At 40.5% G+C, this 22,746-nt stretch overlaps 1 protein-coding gene across 1 annotated transcript in view; it reads left to right on the top strand.

Annotated features, from left to right (window-relative positions):
• LOC140068840 (uncharacterized) overlaps positions 1–22,746 on the top strand; it is a 46,883-nt gene that overhangs the window by 8,780 nt on the left and 15,357 nt on the right. The window contains exons 2-3 of the mRNA XM_072114224.1: positions 15,103–15,344; positions 17,447–17,587. Of these exons, the coding sequence (XP_071970325.1) occupies positions 15,170–15,344; positions 17,447–17,587 (316 nt within the window). The 5' untranslated portion in view covers positions 15,103–15,169. The remainder of the gene's footprint in view (positions 1–15,102; positions 15,345–17,446; positions 17,588–22,746) is intronic.

Raw genomic sequence — 22,746 nt, 5'->3', positions numbered from 1 at the left:
GTATATATAATACAGTATATAGAGGGGACGGTATATATAATACAGTATATAGAGAGGACAGTATATATAATACAGTATATAGAGGGGACGGTATATATAATACAGTATATAGAGGGGACGGTATATATAATACAGTATATAGAGGGGACAGTATATATAATACAGTATATAGAGGGGACGGTATATATAATACAGTATATAGAGGAGAGGGTATATATAATACAGTATATAGAGGGGACAGTATATATAATACAGTATATAGAGGGGACGGTATATATAATACAGTATATAGAGGGGACGGTATATATAATACAGTATATAGAGGGGACGGTATATATAATACAGTATATAGAGGGGACGGTATATATAATACAGTATATAGAGGGGACGGTATATATAATACAGTATATAGAGGAGACGGTATATATAATACAGTATATAGAGGGGACGGTATATATAATACAGTATATAGAGGAGACGGTATATATAATACAGTATATAGAGGGGGCGGTATATATAATACAGTATATAGAGGAGAGGGTATATATAATACAGTATATAGAGAGGACAGTATATATAATACAGTATATAGAGGAGACGGTATATATAATACAGTATATAGAGGAGACAGTATATATAATACAGTATATAGAGGGGGCGGTATATATAATACAGTATATAGAGGAGACGGTATATATAATACAGTATATAGAGGGGAGGGTATATATAATACAGTATATAGAGGGGACGGTATATATAATACAGTATATAGAGGAGACAGTATATATAATACAGTATATAGAGAGGACGGTATATATAATACAGTATATAGAGGGGAGGGTATATATAATACAGTATATAGAGGGGACGGTATATATAATACAGTATATAGAGGAGAGGGTATATATAATACAGTATATAGAGGGGACAGTATATATAATACAGTATATAGAGGGGACAGTATATATAATACAGTATATAGAGGAGAGGGTATATATAATACAGTATATAGAGGGGACAGTATATATAATACAGTATATAGAGGGGACGGTATATATAATACAGTATATAGAGAGGACGGTATATATAATACAGTATATAGAGGGGAGGGTATATATAATACAGTATATAGAGGGGACAGTATATATAATACAGTATATAGAGGGGACGGTATATATAATACAGTATATAGAGGAGACAGTATATATAATACAGTATATAGAGGAGACGGTATATATAATACAGTATATAGAGGGGACAGTATATATAATACAGTATATAGAGGGGACAGTATATATAATACAGTATATAGAGGGGGCGGTATATATAATACAGTATATAGAGGGGACGGTATATATAATACAGTATATAGAGGGGACAGTATATATAATACAGTATATAGAGGAGACAGTATATATAATACAGTATATAGAGGAGATGGTATATATAATACAGTATATAGAGGGGACGGTATATATAATACAGTATATAGAGGGGGCGGTATATATAATACAGTATATAGAGGGGGCGGTATATATAATACAGTATATAGAGGGGACGGTATATATAATACAGTATATAGAGGGGACAGTATATATAATACAGTATATAGAGGGGACGGTATATATAATACAGTATATAGAGGGGGCAGTATATATAATACAGTATATAGAGGGGACAGTATATATAATACAGTATATAGAGGGGACAGTATATATAATACAGTATATAGAGGGGACGGTATATATAATACAGTATATAGAGGGGACGGTATATATAATACAGTATATAGAGGGGACGGTATATATAATACAGTATATAGAGGGGACGGTATATATAATACAGTATATAGAGGGGACAGTATATATAATACAGTATATAGAGGGGAGGGTATATATAATACAGTATATAGAGGGGGCAGTATATATAATACAGTATATAGAGGGGGCGGTATATATAATACAGTATATAGAGGGGACGGTATATATAATACAGTATATAGAGGGGACGGTATATATAATACAGTATATAGAGGGGGCGGTATATATAATACAGTATATAGAGGGGACGGTATATATAATACAGTATATAGAGGGGGCGTTATATATAATACAGTATATAGAGGGGACGGTATATATAATACAGTATATAGAGGAGAGGGTATATATAATACAGTATATAGAGGAGAGGGTATATATAATACAGTATATAGAGGGGACGGTATATATAATACAGTATATAGAGAGGACGGTATATATAATACAGTATATAGAGGAGACGGTATATATAATACAGTATATTGAGGGGACGGTATATATAATACAGTATATAGAGGAGAGGGTATATATAATACAGTATATAGAGAAGACATTATATATAATACAGTATATAGAGGGGACGGTATATATAATACAGTATATAGAGGGGACAGTATATATAATACAGTATATAGAGGGGACGGTATATATAATACAGTATATAGAGGGGACGGTATATATAATACAGTATATAGAGGGGACGGTATATATAATACAGTATATAGAGGGGAGGGTATATATAATACAGTATATAGAGGGGGCAGTATATATAATACAGTATATAGAGGGGACAGTATATATAATACAGTATATAGAGGGGACGGTATATATAATACAGTATATAGAGGGGACGGTATATATAATACAGTATATAGAGGGGACGGTATATATAATACAGTATATAGAGGGGACGGTATATATAATACAGTATATAGAGGGGACGGTATATATAATACAGTATATAGAGGGGAGGGTATATATAATACAGTATATAGAGGGGGCAGTATATATAATACAGTATATAGAGGGGGCGGTATATATAATACAGTATATAGAGGGGAGGGTATATATAATACAGTATATAGAGGGGACGGTATATATAATACAGTATATAGAGGAGAGGGTATATATAATACAGTATATAGAGGGGACAGTATATATAATACAGTATATAGAGGGGACAGTATATATAATACAGTATATAGAGGAGAGGGTATATATAATACAGTATATAGAGGGGACGGTATATATAATACAGTATATAGAGGGGACGGTATATATAATACAGTATATAGAGGAGACGGTATATATAATACAGTATATAGAGGGGACAGTAAATATAATACAGTATATAGAGGGGACGGTATATATAATACAGTATATAGAGGGGACAGTATATATAATACAGTATATAGAGAGGACGGTATATATATAATACAGTATATAGAGGGGACGGTATATATAATACAGTATATAGAGGGGACGGTATATATAATACAGTATATAGAGGGGACGGTATATATAATACAGTATATAGAGGAGACGGTATATATAATACAGTATATAGAGGGGACAGTAAATATAATACAGTATATAGAGGGGACGGTATATATAATACAGTATATAGAGGGGACAGTATATATAATACAGTATATAGAGAGGACGGTATATATATAATACAGTATATAGAGGAGAGGGTATATATAATACAGTATATAGAGGGGACGGTATATATAATACAGTATATAGAGGGGACGGTATATATAATACAGTATATAGAGGGGACGGTATATATAATACAGTATATAGAGGGGACATTATATATAATACAGTATATAGAGGGGACGGTATATATAATACAGTATATAGAGGGGGCGGTATATATAATACAGTATATAGAGGAGACGGTATATATAATACAGTATATAGAGGAGAGGGTATATATAATACAGTATATAGAGGAGACGGTATATATAATACAGTATATAGAGGAGAGGGTATATATAATACAGTATATAGAGGGGACAGTATATATAATACAGTATATAGAGGGGGTGGTATATATAATACAGTATATAGAGGGGACGGTATATATAATGCAGTATATAGAGGAGACGGTATATATAATACAGTATATAGAGGGGACGGTATATATAATACAGTATATAGAGGGGACGGTATATATAATACAGTATATAGAGGGGGCGGTATATATAATACAGTATATAGAGGGGACGGTATATATAATACAGTATATAGAGGGGACGGTATATATAATACAGTATATAGAGGAGACGGTATATATAATACAGTATATAGAGGGGGTGGTATATATAATACAGTATATAGAGGGGACGGTATATATAATGCAGTATATAGAGGAGACGGTATATATAATACAGTATATAGAGGGGACGGTATATATAATACAGTATATAGAGGGGACGGTATATATAATACAGTATATAGAGGGGGCGGTATATATAATACAGTATATAGAGGGGACGGTATATATAATACAGTATATAGAGGGGACGGTATATATAATACAGTATATAGAGGAGACAGTATATATAATACAGTATATAGAGGAGACGGTATATATAATACAGTATATAGAGAGGGACAGTATATATAATACAGTATATAGAGGGGACGGTATATATAATACAGTATATAGAGGGGGCGGTATATATAATACAGTATATAGAGGAGAGGGTATATATAATACAGTATATAGAGGGGACGGTATATATAATACAGTATATAGAGGAGACAGTATATATAATACAGTATATAGAGGAGACATAATATATAATACAGTATATAGAGGGGACAGTATATATAATACAGTATATAGAGGGGAAAGTATATATAATACAGTATATAGAGACAGTATATATAATACAGTATATAGAGGGGACGGTATATATAATACAGTATATAGAGAGGACGGTATATATAATACAGTATATAGAGGGGACGGTATATATAATACAGTATATAGAGGAGACGGTATATATAATACAGTATATAGAGGGGACGGTATATATAATACAGTATATAGAGGAGACGGTATATATAATACAGTATATTGAGGGGACGGTATATATAATACAGTATATAGAGAGGACGGTATATATAATACAGTATATAGAGGGGACGGTATATATAATACAGTATATAGAGGGGACGGTATATATAATACAGTATATAGAGGGGACGGTATATATAATACAGTATATAGAGGAGACGGTATATATAATACAGTATATAGAGGGGACGGTATATATAATACAGTATATAGAGGAGACGGTATATATAATACAGTATATAGAGGGGACGGTATATATAATACAGTATATAGAGGAGAGGGTATATATAATACAGTATATAGAGGGACGGTATATATAATACAGTATATAGAGGAGACGGTATATATAATACAGTATATAGAGGGGACGGTATATATAATACAGTATATAGAGGGGACGGTATATATAATACAGTATATAGAGGGGACGGTATATATAATACAGTATATAGAGGAGACGGTATATATAATACAGTATATAGAGGGGACGGTATATATAATACAGTATATAGAGGGGACAGTATATATAATACAGTATATAGAGGAGACGGTATATATAATACAGTATATAGAGGAGACGGTATATATAATACAGTATATAGAGGGGACAGTATATATAATACAGTATATAGAGGGGACGGTATATATAATACAGTATATAGAGGGGACGGTATATATAATACAGTATATAGAGGGGACGGTATATATAATACAGTATATAGAGGAGACGGTATATATAATACAGTATATAGAGGGGACGGTATATATAATACAGTATATAGAGAGGACAGTATATATAATACAGTATATAGAATGGAAGGTATATATAATACAGTATATAGAGGGGACGGTATATATAATACAGTATATAGAGGGGACAGTATATATAATACAGTATATAGAGGGGACAGTATATATATATAATACAGTATATAGAGGAGACGGTATATATAATACAGTATATAGAGGAGACGGTATATATAATACAGTATATAGAGGAGACGGTATATATAATACAGTATATAGAGGGGACGGTATATATAATACAGTATATAGAGGGGACGGTATATATAATACAGTATATAGAGGAGACGGTATATATAATACAGTATATAGAGGGGACGGTATATATAATACAGTATATAGAGGAGACGGTATATATAATACAGTATATAGAGGGGGCAGTATATATAATACAGTATATAGAGGGGACGGTATATATAATACAGTATATAGAGGAGAGGGTATATATAATACAGTATATAGAGGGGGCAGTATATATAATACAGTATATAGAGGGGACGGTATATATAATACAGTATATAGAGGGGACGGTATATATAATACAGTATATAGAGGAGAGGGTATATATAATACAGTATATAGAGGGGACGGTATATATAATACAGTATATAGAGAGGACAGTATATATAATACAGTATATAGAGGAGACGGTATATATAATACAGTATATAGAGGAGACGGTATATATAATACAGTATATAGAGGAGACGGTATATATAATACAGTATATAGAGGGGACAGTATATATAATACAGTATATAGAGGGGACAGTATATATAATACAGTATATAGAGGAGACAGTATATATAATACAGTATATAGAGGGGACAGTATATATAATACAGTATATAGAGGAGACGGTATATATAATACAGTATATAGAGGAGACGGTATATATAATACAGTATATAGAGAGGACAGTATATATAATACAGTATATAGAGGAGACGGTATATATAATACAGTATATAGAGGAGACGGTATATATAATACAGTATATAGAGGGGACAGTATATATAATACAGTATATAGAGGAGACGGTATATATAATACAGTATATAGAGGGGACAGTATATATAATACAGTATATAGAGGGGACGGTATATATAATACAGTATATAGAGGGGACGGTATATATAATACAGTATATAGAGGGGGCGGTATATATAATACAGTATATAGAGGGGACAGTATATATAATACAATATATAGAGGAGACAGTATATATAATACAGTATATAGAGGGGACGGTATATATAATACAGTATATAGAGGGGACGGTATATATAATACAGTATATAGAGGGACAGTATATATAATACAGTATATAGAGGAGACGGTATATATAATACAGTATATAGAGGGGACGGTATATATAATACAGTATATAGAGGGGGCGGTATATATAATACAGTATATAGAGGAGAGGGTATATATAATACAGTATATAGAGGAGAGGGTATATATAATACAGTATATAGAGGGGACGGTATATATAATACAGTATATAGAGGGGGCGGTATATATAATACAGTATATAGAGGGGACAGTATATATAATACAATATATAGAGGAGACAGTATATATAATACAGTATATAGAGGGGACGGTATATATAATACAGTATATAGAGGGGACGGTATATATAATACAGTATATAGAGGGACAGTATATATAATACAGTATATAGAGGAGACGGTATATATAATACAGTATATAGAGGGGACGGTATATATAATACAGTATATAGAGGGGGCGGTATATATAATACAGTATATAGAGGAGAGGGTATATATAATACAGTATATAGAGGGGACAGTATATATAATACAGTGTATAGAGGGGGCGGTATATATAATACAGTATATAGAGGGGACGGTATATATAATACAGTATATAGAGGAGAGGGTATATATAATACAGTATATAGAGGGGACAGTATATATAATACAGTGTATAGAGGGGGCGGTATATATAATACAGTATATAGAGGAGACAGTATATATAATACAGTATATAGAGGGGACGTTATATATAATACAGTATATAGAGGGGACGTTATATATAATACAGTATATAGAGGGGGCGGTATATATAATACAGTATATAGAGGGGACGGTATATATATATACAGTATATAGAGGGAACGGTATATATAATACAGTATATAGAGGGGACAGTATATATAATACAGTATATAGAGAGGACAGTATATATAATACAGTATATAGAGGGGAGGGTATATATAATACAGTATATAGAGGGGACAGTATATATAATACAGTATATAGAGGGGACAGTATATATAATACAGTATATAGAGGAGAGGGTATATATAATACAGTATATAGAGGGGAGGGTATATATAATACAGTATATAGAGGGGACAGTATATATAATACAGTATATAGAGGGGACAGTATATATAATACAGTATATAGAGGGGAGGGTATATATAATACAGTATATAGAGGGGACAGTATATATAATACAGTATATAGAGGGGACAGTATATATAATACAGTATATAGAGGAGACGGTATATATAATACAGTATATAGAGGGGACAGTATATATAATACAGTATATAGAGGGGACAGTATATATAATACAGTATATAGAGGGGACGGTATATATAATACAGTATATAGAGGGGACAGTATATATAATACAGTATATAGAGGGGGCAGTATATATAATACAGTATATAGAGGGGACAGTATATATAATACAGTATATAGAGGAGAGGGTATATATAATACAGTATTTAGAGGGGACAGTATATATAATACAGTATATAGAGGGGACGGTATATATAATACAGTATATAGAGAGGACGGTATATATATAATACAGTATATAGAGGGGACAGTATATATAATACAGTATATAGAGGGGACAGTATATATAATACAGTATATAGAGGGGACGGTATATATAATACAGTATATAGAGGGGACGGTATATATAATACAGTATATAGAGGGGACGGTATATATAATACAGTATATAGAGGGGACGGTATATATAATACAGTATATAGAGGGGACGGTATATATAATACAGTATATAGAGGAGACGGTATATATAATACAGTATATAGTGGAGACGGTATATATAATACAGTATATAGAGGAGACGGTATATATAATACAGTATATAGAGGAGACAGTATATATAATACAGTATATTGAGGGGACGGTATATATAATACAGTATATAGAGGAGAGGGTATATATAATACAGTATATAGAGGGGACGGTATATATAATACAGTATATAGAGGGGACGGTATATATAATACAGTATATAGAGGGGACGGTATATATAATACAGTATATAGAGGGGACGGTATATATAATACAGTATATAGAGGGGACGGTATATATAATACAGTATATAGAGGAGACGGTATATATAATACAGTATATAGAGGGGACGGTATATATAATACAGTATATAGAGGGGACGGTATATATAATACAGTATATAGAGGGGACAGTATATATAATACAGTATATAGAGGGGACGGTATATATAATACAGTATATAGAGGGGACGGTATATATAATACAGTATATAGAGGAGACAGTATATATAATACAGTATATAGAGGAGAGGGTATATATAATACAGTATATAGAGGGACGGTATATATAATACAGTATATAGAGGGGACAGTATATATAATACAGTATATAGAGGGGACGGTATATATAATACAGTATATAGAGGGGACAGTATATATAATACAGTCTGTAGAGGGGACGGTATATATAATACAGTATATAGAGGGGGCGGTATATATAATACAGTCTGTAGAGGTGACGGTATATATAATACAGTATATAGAGGAGACAGTATATATAATACAGTATATAGAGGGGGCAGTATATATAATACAGTATATAGAGGGGACGGTATATATAATACAGTATATAGAGGAGACGGTATATATAATACAGTATATAGAGGGGACGGTATATATAATACAGTATATAGAGGGGACGGTATATATAATACAGTATATAGAGGGGACAGTATATATAATACAGTCTGTAGAGGGGACGGTATATATAATACAGTATATAGAGGGGGCGGTATATATAATACAGTCTGTAGAGGTGACGGTATATATAATACAGTATATAGAGGGGGCAGTATATATAATACAGTATATAGAGGGGACGGTATATATAATACAGTATATAGAGGGGGCGGTATATATAATACAGTCTGTAGAGGTGACGGTATATATAATACAGTATATAGAGGGGGCGGTATATATAATACAGTATATAGAGGGGACGGTATATATAATACAGTATATAGAGGAGACAGTATATATAATACAGTATATAGAGGGGGCAGTATATATAATACAGTATATAGAGGGGACGGTATATATAATACAGTATATAGAGGGGACAGTATATATAATACAGTATATAGAGGAGAGGGTATATATAATACAGTATATAGAGGAGACAGTATATATAATACAGTATATAGAGGGGACGGTATATATAATACAGTATATAGAGGGGACAGTATATATAATACAGTATATAGAGGGGACAGTATATATAATACAGTATATAGAGGGGACAGTATATATAATACAGTGTATAGAGGAGACGGTATATATAATACAGTATATAGAGGGGACGGTATATATAATACAGTATATAGAGGGGACGGTATATATAATACAGTATATAGAGGAGAGGGTATATATAATACAGTATATAGAGGGGACAGTATATATAATACAGTATATAGAGGGGACAGTATATATAATACAGTATATAGAGGGGACAGTATATATAATACAGTATATAGAGGAGAGGGTATATATAATACAGTATATAGAGGGGACAGTATATATAATACAGTATATAGAGGGGACAGTATATATAATACAGTGTATAGAGGAGACGGTATATATAATACAGTATATAGAGGGGACGGTATATATAATACAGTGTATAGAGGAGACGGTATATATAATACAGTATATAGAGGGGACGGTATATATAATACAGTATATAGAGGAGACAGTATATATAATACAGTATATAGAGGGGACGGTATATATAATACAGTATATATAATACAGTATATAGAGGAGACAGTATATATAATACAGTATATAGAGGAGACAGTATATATAATACAGTATATAGAGGGGGTGGTATATATAATACACTCAGTATACAGTCCTGTAGGGTATAAATGTCCCAGACATATTACTATTGCTGCTCATTGAACGTCTTTTGGTCTTGTACATGTTATAAAGTGTCGCAGCTGATTCGTGTCCATAGTACAGACTGCACAGGGGGGAGGAGACTGCACATAGTACAGACTGCACAGGAGGGAGGAGACTGCACATAGTACAGACTGCACAGGAGGGAGGAGACTGCACATAGTACAGACTGCACAGGAGGGAGGAGACTGCACATAGTACAGACTGCACAGGAGGAGGGAGGACACTGCACATAGTACAGACTGCACAGGAGGGAGGACACTGCACATAGTACAGACTGCACAGGAGGAGGACACTGCACATAGTACAGACTGCACAGGAGGAGGGAGGACACTGCACATAGTACAGACTGCACAGGAGGAGGGAGGACACTGCACATAGTACAGACTGCACAGGAGGAAGGACACTGCACATAGTACAGACTGCACAGGAGGGAGGACACTGCACATAGTACAGACTGCACAGGAGGGAGGACACTGCACATAGTACAGACTGCACAGGAGGGAGGACACTGCACATAGTACAGACTGCACAGGAGGAGGACACTGCACACAGTACAGACTGCACAGGAGGGAGGACACTGCACATAGTACAGACTGCACAGGAGGAGGACACTGCACACAGTACAGACTGCACAGGAGGGAGGACACTACACATAGTACAGACTGCACAGGAGGGAGGACACTGCACATAGTACAGACTGCACAGGATGGAGGACACTGCACATAGTACAGACTGCACAGAAGGGAGGACACTGCACATAGTACAGACTGCACAGGAGTGAGGACACTGCACATAGTACAGACTGCACAGGAGTGAGGACACTGCACATAGTGCAGACTGCACAGGAGGGAGGACACTGCACATAGTACAGACTGCACAGGAGAGAGGACACTGCACATAGTACAGACTGCACAGGAGAGAGGACACTGCACATAGTACAGACTGCACAGGAGGGAGGACACTGCACATAGTACAGACTGCACAGGAGAGAGGACACTGCACATAGTACAGACTGCACAGGAGGGAGGACACTGCACATACTACAGACTGCACAGGAGGGAGGACACTGCACATAGTACAGACTGCACTGGAGGAAGGACAATGCACATAGTACAGACTGCACAGGAGGGAGGACACTGCACATAGTACAGACTGCACAGGAGGGAGGACACTGCACATAGTACAGACTGCACAAGAGGGAGGACACTGCACATAGTACAGACTGCACAGGAGGAGGACACTGCACATAGTACAGACTGCACAGGAGGGAGGACACTGCACATAGTACAGACTGCACAGGAGAGAGGACACTGCACATAGTACAGACTGCACAGGAGGGAGGACACTGTACATAGTACAGACTGCACAGGAGGGAGGACACTGCACATAGTACAGACTGCAAAGGAGAGAGGACACTGCACATAGTAAAGACTGAACAGGAGGGAGGACACTGCACAAAGTACAGACTGCACAGGAGGGAGGACACTACACATAGTACAGACTGCACAGGACGGAGGAGACTGCACATAGTACAGACTGCACAGGAGGGAGGACACTGCACATAGTACAGACTGCACAGGAGGGAGGACACTGCACATAGTACAGACTGCACAGGAGGGAGGACACTGCACATAGTACAGACTGCACAGGAGGGAGGACACTGCACATAGTACAGACTGCACAGGAGGAGGACACTGCACATAGTACAGACTGCACAGGAGGAGGACACTGCACATAGTACAGACTGCACAGCAGGAGGGAGGACACTGCACATAGTACAGACTGCACAGCAGGAGGGAGGACACTGCACATAGTACAGACTGCACAGCAGGAGGGAGGACACTGCACATAGTACAGACTGCACAGGAGGGGAGGAAACTGCACATAGTACAGACTGCACAGGAGAGAGGATACTACACATAGTACAGACTGCACAGGAGGGAGGACACTGCACATAGTACAGACTGCACAGGAGGGAGCACACTGCACATAGTACAGACTGCACAGGAGAGAGGATACTGCACATAGTACAGACTGCACAGGAGGGAGGACACTGCACATAGTACAGACTGCACAGGAGGGAGGACACTGCACATAGTACAGACTGCACAGGAGAGAGGAGACTGCACATAGTACAGACTGCACAGGAGGGAGGACACTGCACATAGTACAGACTGCACAGGAGGAGGGACACTGCACATAGTACAGACTGCACAGGAGGAGGGAGGACACTGCACATAGTACAGACTGCACAGGAGGGGAGAAAACTGCACATAGTACAGACTGCACAGGAGAGAGGATACTACACATAGCACAGACTGCACAGGAGGGAGGACACTGCACATAGTACAGACTGCACAGGAGAGAGGACACTGCACATAGTACAGACTGCACAGAAGGGAGGACACTGCACACAGTACAGACTGCACAGGAGGGGAGGACACTGCACACAGTACAGACTGCACAGGAGGGGACGACACTGCACACAGTACAGACTGCACAGGAGGGAGGACGCTGCACATAGTACAGACTGCACAGGAGGGAGGACACTGCACATAGTACAGACTGCACAGGAGGAGGACACTGCACATAGTACAGACTGCACAGGAGGAGGGAGGACACTGCACATAGTACAGACTGCACAGGAGGGGGGATACTGCACATAGTACAGACTGCACAGGAGAGAGGATACTACACATAGTACACACTGCACAGGAGGGAGGATACGCTGTGTGTGTGTGTGTACAGTCATGTATTATACGCTGTGTGTGTGTGTGTATACAGTCGTGTAGGATACGCTGTGTGTGTATACAGTCATGTAGGATACGCTGTGTGTATCACAGACTGCACAGGAGGGAGGATATGCTGTGTGTGTGTGTACAGTCGTGTAGGATACGCTCTACGTGTGTAGAGTCGTGTAGGATACGCTCTACGTGTGTAGAGTCGTGTAGGATACGCTCTACGTGTGTACAGTCGTGTAGGATACGCTCTACGTGTGTACAGTCGTGTAGGATACGCTCTACGTGTGTACAGTCGTGTAGGATACGCTCTGTGTGTGTGTGTACAGTCGTGTAGGACACGCTCTGTGTGTTTGTGTGTACAGTCGTGTAGGATACGCTCTGTGTGTGTGTGTGTACAGTCGTGTAGGATACGCTCTGCGTGTGTACAGTCGTGTAGGATACGCTCTGCGTGTGTACAGCCCTTAAGAATGCGCTCTGCGTGTGTACAGTCCTGTAGGATACGCTCTGCGTGTGTACAGTCCTGTAGCATACGCTCTGCGTGTGTACAGTCCTGTAGCATACGCTCTGCGTGTACAATTGTGTAGGATATGCTCTGGTTAGAGACCATGACTAAGCCCTGAGAGAGGGCGAAACGCGTTGGTCACCTCACCTGGGTCATCACACGAATGTAAGTTTGCCTATGGATTTTATCAAGATTCTAAAATAAAGCATTGATTTTTACCTGAACATCCCTGAAGCGCGGACATCACTCTTCTTTCTTCTGGGATATGCTCTGTGTGTACAGTCCTGTAGGATACGCTCTGCGTGTACAATTGTGTAGGATATGCTCTGTGTGTACAGTCGTGTAGGATACGCTCTACGTGTGTACAGTCGTGTAGGATAAGCTCTACGTGTGTACAGTCGTGTAGGATACGCTCTGTGTGTACAGTCGTGTAGGATACGCTCTGCGTGTGTACAGTCCTGTAGGATACGCTCTGCGTGTGTACAGTCCTGTAGGATATGCTCTGCGTGTGTACAGTCCTGTAGGATATGCTCTGCGTGTGTACAGTCGTGTAGGATACGCTCTGCGTGTGTACAGTCGTGTAGGATACGCTCTGCGTGTGTACAGTCCTGTAGGATACGCTCTGCGTGTACAATTGTGTAGGATATGCTCTGTGTGTACAGTCGTGTAGGATACGCTCTACGTGTGTACAGTCGTGTAGGATACGCTCTGCGTGTGTACAGTCCTGTAGGATATGCTCTGCATGTGTACAGTCGTGTAGGATACGCTCTGTGTGTACAGTCGTGTAGGATATGCTGTGTCGCTTGTATTTTATCCTGTGGCCTAGGTGTTTTGTTTCCATCTGTAATATTGTCACTCCCTCTTCTCTGGTCTAGGTGGGACCCCCAGCACCCCTCTTCTTGTCTAGAATAGGAGGGAACCCTAGCACCCCTTCTTGCAGACATGTACACGCTGATGGGCGGTGGTCTGCTATGTGCAGTCTCGGGTCTGGTTCTCCTCATTGTGGCCACAGCCACCGACTTCTGGATGCAATATCGCTACTCCGGGAACCTGAGTAACCAGGGGCTGTGGCGCTTCTGCGTGGCTGGGAAATGCCACGCCCACACCATCACAGTTGGTGAGTATGAGGAGCAGCGGAAGTTGTTACATTCATATAGGCAGGGGTATAAGGGTTAGGGGATGTAAGTGGTTAAGGGTCATAGGGTTACACCATATCGGCTATACCCCTCCTCTTTCTCTTTGAGAATAATTTGGTGATTTGTTTGTTTTTGAGGGAATTTTATATCTTTTTATCCTGGGGTCTCCACAGTTGTTCAGGGGCCCATCTGATCCTGCTCACCCCTGTACCCATCCCTTGCCCCAAAATCATGAATTTGTCTCGTGAAGAGGTCGTCCAGAAGCCTTAGAATAAGATTCCATAAGTATATCAATATCAGAATAAGTAATCAATATCAGACTGATGAGGGTCCGCCCTTAGTACCCCCAAAATGATCTGATATCAGTTGCCGCAGCAGGAAGCTGACATTGCCCTCCTCAGTGTAGTGGTGAGATGTGTTACTACTGCTCAGAACCCATGTAAAAGTTCCCAGAGCTTCAGTCTCTGATGGTGGTGATTCCCCAGGGGTCCCCATCTCTACGGATACTCTGTGGTGGGGCTCCTCAGGGGTCCATGCCTCCAAGGACCCTCCATGGTGGTTGCCTCCTGGGGTTACATGTCTGACTATGCTCCATGGTGGTGATCCCCCAGCAGGCCATGTCTCACAGGACACTCCATGGTGGTTGCCTCCTGGGGTTACATGTCTCTGACTATGCTCCATGGTGGTGATCCCCCAGCAGTCCATGCCTCCAAAGACACTCCATGGTGGTTGCCTCCTGGGGTTACATGTCTCTGACTATGCTCCATGGTGGTGATCCCCCAGCAGTCCATGCCTCCAAAGACACTCCATGGTGGTGATCCCCCAGCAAGCCATGTCTCACAGGACACTCCATGGTGGTGGCCTCCTGGGGTTACAGGTCTCTGACTATGCTCCATGGTGGTGATCCCCCAGCAGGCCATGTCTCACAGGACACTCCATGGTCGTTGCCTCCTGGGGTTACATGTCTCTGACTATGCTCCATGGTGGTGATCCCCCGGCAGTCTATGCCTCCAAAGACACTCCATGGTGGTTGCCTCCTGGGGTTACATGTCTCTGACTATGCTCCATGGTGGTGATCCCCCAGCAGTCTATGCCTCCAAAGACACTCCATGGTGGTTGCCTCCTGGGGTTACATGTCTCTGACTATGCTCCATGGTGGTGATCCCCCAGCAGTCCATGTCTCCAGAGATGCTAAATGGTGGTGGAACCCTAGGTGATCCATGACTCTGATGATGCTACCTTGTGGTGGCACCCCCAGGAGTCCATGTCTCATAGGACACTCCATGATAGTGACACCCGAGGAGTCCATGTCTTTTAGGAAAATCCATGGTGGTGGCTCTGAGAACAATTCATAGTGGTGACCTCCCCAGGGGTACAAGTGGCTGTTGATGCTCCATGTTGGTGGCCTCCTGGCTGTCCATATCTCTGAAGGTATTCCATGGTGGTGATCACACAGGAGTATACGTCTTTGATGACTCACCATGGTGGTGGCCCCCTGGGGGACGTGTCTCCAACTACACTAAATGGTAGCGATAACCCAGGGGTCCATGTCTTTTTTGAATCAGATATTTTTTTATCTTGTTTTGTAAACAGTTTAAAACCAAAGGAGGCCAAATATCTGTAACAATGTTTCATGGTGGTGGTCCTGCATTGTGATGACCCTTCAGGGGTTGAGGTCTTTGAGGACATTCCATTGTGGGGTGCTTCTTGCGGGTCCATGTCTATGACTGTTCTCCATAGTAGTAACCATCGAGCTCTGTGCAGCTGCGTAATCTGTATAAATAAGGGAATTATTATTATTAGTGGATGCTCTGTGGTGGTGCCCCCTATGGGTCCATTGACAATTGAGGACACTCCAGGGATTTAATCAATCAGGGGACACTCCATGGTGGTGGCCCCCTCAGGGTTACAATTTTTTGATGAAGGTCGGTTCCTCTAAGGACACTCTTTGGTGGTGACCTCCTCAGAGGAACCAACCTTCATCAAAAAATTGTAACCCTGAGGACACTCCATGGTGGTGCCCCCCGAGGGGTCTTTGTCTCTAAGGCCTCATGAATGGACTCACCTTCTGCTCTTCTTTCAGCGTTCTGGGATGCCACCCGGGCCTTCATGCTGCTCTCCATCCTCTCCTGCTTTGCCGGAATTATTCTAGGCTTGACAGCGTTTTCTAGTGGCGCCAAGTCTGCGAGGACGCGCTCTGCAGGGGCCACACTTCTAGTCGCAGGTAAGGAGGATGATGAAGGGTGTTCATGACTTGTGACATTGCATTCTGCCTGGTGATAGGCGGCTGCACATTCACTAACGCTTCAACGCGACCGGTGCGAATGACGACTACATGACAATACAGGAAGGGGGGGGGGGGGAGTCCGCAGCTCCTCTGGTCCCTTTGTACCCTGATAAATACTCTGCAGATATCAAGTGACCCCAAGATGTAGACTACACACCAGGACGGCAAATCTGGAACCAAAACCCAAGCTCTAGACGACACATTCTAGGCCGTGTCTAGGATCAATAACAGACTTCAAAATGACCCCCGTAACCCTCGGCTTTCCTTTACCTGGGGCAAATACCAAGTTTGTTGCCTCTATCTCATAAAATTTGAATACAATTAACCCCTTCACGCTGCGCAAGGGATATATCGGCCACAGAGCTATGAAGGGTGTATGAAGAGGGCTCACGGGCTGCCATTGCAAGCACCGACCGCGGCTGTTAACCGCTTCTATGCCGCCGGCACCGTCATGTTTTCTCCGATAGTTGTTCCCCCGAACGTCAACTGGGGCGGCGATCAGTTGACATGACAGCCTCGGGTCTTTGTCTGACCCGAGGCTGAATGGTTTATGCAGATTCATTACAATGAGCCAGTGGCAGAAACGCCGTATACTGCGATACAGTTGCCTTGTATATGGTAGGAAGGATCTGACCATCTAGGGTTAATGTACCGAGGGTCTAAGAAATAGTGAAAGAAAAAAAGAAAAAAAAATGTAAAAAATTTATAAAAATATTAAAAGTTCAAATCCCCCCCTTTCCCTAGAACTGATATAAAATATAATAAACAGCAAAAAATCACAGACACATCAGGTGTCGCCGCGTCCCACAATGCCCTATCGTAACATAACAATGGTTACGGCCGGCGGTGACCTCCGAGATGGGAAATGGTGCCCAAATGCCCGATCTATCAAACTATAAAAACGGTTATAACCGGCGGTGACCTCCTACACGGGAAATGGCGCCCAAACGTCCGAAACGTGAATTTTACATGACATAAGAAATTTAATAAAAATTGATCAAAATGTCGCACCAACCTCAAAATGGTAGCAATGAAAACGTTGGCTCATTTCTCAAAAAAATGACCCCTCCCCCCGCTCCGTGCACCAAACATTTTTTTTTGCTTTTTCGTACACATTGGTTTAATTTTTGAAAATTTATTGAAACACAATAAAACCGATGGGTCACTGCAGTGTCACTGCGATCGCACCGAACCACAGAATAAAGCGGACGTGTTATGTGGAGCGCAGAGTGAGAGGCGTAAAAACTGAGCCACAACAACGTGACGCACATGCTTTTTTTTGTTTTTTTCAATTTTTCCACATTTGGAATTTATGGATTTTTGAAGGTGGAGAACGAGAAATGAGCGAAAACCCTGCAACCTTAAGGGGTTAAAACTTCTTTTTAAAAAATAATAATAATAATAATAATAATAATAATAATAATAGTAAATGAATGAACTGTGTCTATCCTGCTATAAAGTACGGCACAAGGTGCTCTGTGGTTTTGTTCTTGGTTTGCCTTCTGTTCTGCACTAGTCTGAACACTGCCTTACTCCACTCTGTCTTGATTATTTTCCATGCACATCTGTCTGTCTCCTGCTGACTTTGTTCTGGGTTGCACACAGTTAAGCTACCTGTGATGGACAGATGTCTTCTTTGCTCACACTCCTCCCCTGTAGTCTGATTTGTCTAGATAACATGGAGCCGGTCCATTCACGCTCTGTGCCGTACATGTATGGGGTGAGCCCCCATCATACATCTTGCTTTCAGTACTAGCACCAATTGCAGGTATTAACCCTTCTGATGCCAGCCCCAAAGCCATGAGGCACCGCCATCTTTGTTCCAATCACGCGATGGGGAGCTACTATTGATTGCCATGACAGCCTCAGGTCTTCGCCAGACACGGGGCTGTCTGCTTTCTGCAGATTCATTACAATGAGCCAGTGGCTAACTGTAATGAATACTGTGTGAGAATGCCACATACTGCAATATAGGAGTATCGCAAGAGTATCGCAGGAGTATCGCAGGAGTATCGCAGGAGGAACGCAGGAGGAACGCAGGAGTATCGCAAGAGTATCGCAGGTTGAACGCAGGAGTATCGCAGGAGGAACGCAGGAGTATCGCAGGAGGAACGCAGGAGTATCGCAAGAGTATCGCAGGAGGAACGCAGGAGGAACGCAGGAGGAACGCAGGAGGAACGCAGGAGGAACGCAGGAGGATCGCAGGAGGATGGCAGGAGGATGGCAGGAGGATGGCAGGAGGATGGCAGGAGGATGGCAGGAGGATGGCAGGAGGATGGCAGGAGGAACGCAGGAGGAACGCAGGAGGATCGCAGGAGGATCGCAGGAGGAACGCAGGAGGAACGCAGGAGGATGGCAGGAGGATGGCAGGAGGATGGCAGGAGGATGGCAGGAGGATGGCAGGAGGATCGCAGGAGGAACGCAGGAGGAACGCAGGAGGATCGCAGGAGGATCGCAGGAGGAACGCAGGAGGAACGCAGGAGGAACGCAGGAGGATCGCAGGAGGATCGCAGGAGGATCGCAGGAGGATGGCAGGAGGATGGCAGGAGGATGGCAGGAGGATCGCGGGAGGAACGCAGGAGGATCGCAGGAGGATCGCAGGAAGATCGCAGGAGGATCGCAGGAGGAACGCAGGAGGATCGCAGGAGGATCGCAGGAGGATCGCAGGAGGATCGCAGGAGGATCGCAGTGTGTGGTGGGATCAGACCATCTTACCCTAACTCTTAAAAAAAAAATAGGAAAAAAGGTTAATAAAAAATAAAAGGAACCTATAAATTCAAAGCGCCACCTTTTCCCTAAAACTGATATAAAAAACGTTATAAACAGTAAAAATCAAACACGTTAGGTATCGCCGTGTCTCAAAATGCCCAATCTATCAAAATATAAAACCTTTACACCATTTTCATCACATAAAAAAATATAATAAAAAGTGATTAAAATGACGCACAGTCCTCAGAATGGTAACAATGAAAACCTCGGCTCGTCCTACCCATCTGAGTTCTGGCTATACATAGGGTTCCACTAACTCCCCACTAAGACAAAGTCCTACCCATCTGAGTGCTGGTTATACATAGGGTTCCCCTAACTCCCCACTAAGACAGAGTCCTACCTGTCTGGGTGCTGGTTATACATAGGGTTCCACTAACTCCCCACTAAGACAAAGTCCTTCCCGTCTGGGTGCTGGCTATACATAGGGTTCCCCTCACTCACCACTATGACATAGCATCCTACCTGTCTTGGTGCTGGCTATACATAGAGTTCCCCTAACTCCCCACTAAGACAAAGTCCTTCCCGTCTGGGTGCTGGCTATACATAGAGTTCCCCTAACTCCCCACTAAGACAAAGTCCTTCCCGTCTGGGTGCTGGCTATACATAGGGTTCCCCTCACTCACCACTATGACATAGCATCCTACCTGTCTTGGTGCTGGCTATTCGTAGAGTTCCCCTAACTCCCCACTAAGACATAAAGTCACCTGTAAGGAGGTTGCTGCTCCAGGTGTGGAGGTCGGGGTTGTAGTGAGCTCTCCAGCCTCCTCACAGAGACCGCTCAGTCAGCAGCTCTATCCCGCCTGATTAGGCTGCTACCACCACCATGGTGCTGAACAACAAAACCTGTCCTAGCCTAACAGGGAGGTGGAATGGACCCCCCACTACCAGCCTGCAAATCCATTCCATAGAAACCCGGCCCAGGAGAGATTTACACAACGAGCCGCACGTCCCGGATTTACAGTGGTTACAGCTGGACAAACACGACCTCCGCATTAAGGCCTCACATAACAGGAAAACCCAGGGGAAGCCCACCCACAGTGTCAGTGTCTCACTAGAGATATACATCAGTCCTCCTCCTATATCACACACACACACATATATATAGTCCTCCTCCCATATCACACACACATATATATATAGTCCTCCTCCTATATCACACACACACACATATATATATATAGTCCTCCTCCTATATCACACACACATATATATATAGTCCTCCTCCTATATCACACACACACACATATATATATAGTCCTCCTCCCATATCACACACACACACACATATATATATAGTCCTCCTCCCATATCACACACACACATATATATAGTCCTCCTCCCATATCACACACACACATATATATAGTCCTCCTCCTATATCACACACACACACATATATATAGTCCTCCTCCCATATCACACACACACATATATATATAGTCCTCCTATATCACACACACATATATATATAGTCCTCCTATATCACACACACACATATATATATAGTCCTCCTCCTATATCACACACACATATATATATATAGTCCTCCGCATATTATATACATACACACAGTCTTCTATATATATATATGTATGTACAGTCCTCCTCCCATATCACACACACACATATATATATAGTCCTCCTCCCATATCACACACACATATATATATAGTCCTCCTCCTATATCACACACACATATATATATATATAGTCCTCCGCATATTATATACATACACACAGTCTTCTATATATATATGTATGTACAGTCCTCCTCCCATATCACACACACACATATATATATATAGTCCTCCTCCCATATCACACACACACATATATATATAGTCCTCCTCCTATATCACACACACACACATATATATATATATAGTCCCCCTCCCATATCACACACACACATATATATATATAGTCCTCCTCCCATATCACACACACACATATATATATAGTCCTCCTCCCATATCACACACACACACATATATATATATATAGTCCTCCTCCTATATCACACACACACACACATATATATAGTCCTCCTCCCATATCACACACACACATATATATATAGTCCTCCTCCCATATCACACACACACACATATATATATATATAGTCCCCCTCCCATATCACACACACACATATATATATATAGTCCTCCTCCCATATCACACACACACATATATATATATAGTCCTCCTCCCATATCACACACACACACATATATATATATATAGTCCTCCTCCCATATCACACACACATATATATATATATAGTCCTCCTCCTATATCACACACACACACATATATATATAGTCCTC

Source organism: Engystomops pustulosus, chromosome 7, assembly GCF_040894005.1.
Source record: "Engystomops pustulosus chromosome 7, aEngPut4.maternal, whole genome shotgun sequence".
Taxonomy (NCBI): domain Eukaryota; kingdom Metazoa; phylum Chordata; class Amphibia; order Anura; family Leptodactylidae; genus Engystomops; species Engystomops pustulosus.
Note: the sequence above shows the minus strand (reverse complement) of the source record. Positions and strands in the feature narration are given on the sequence as shown.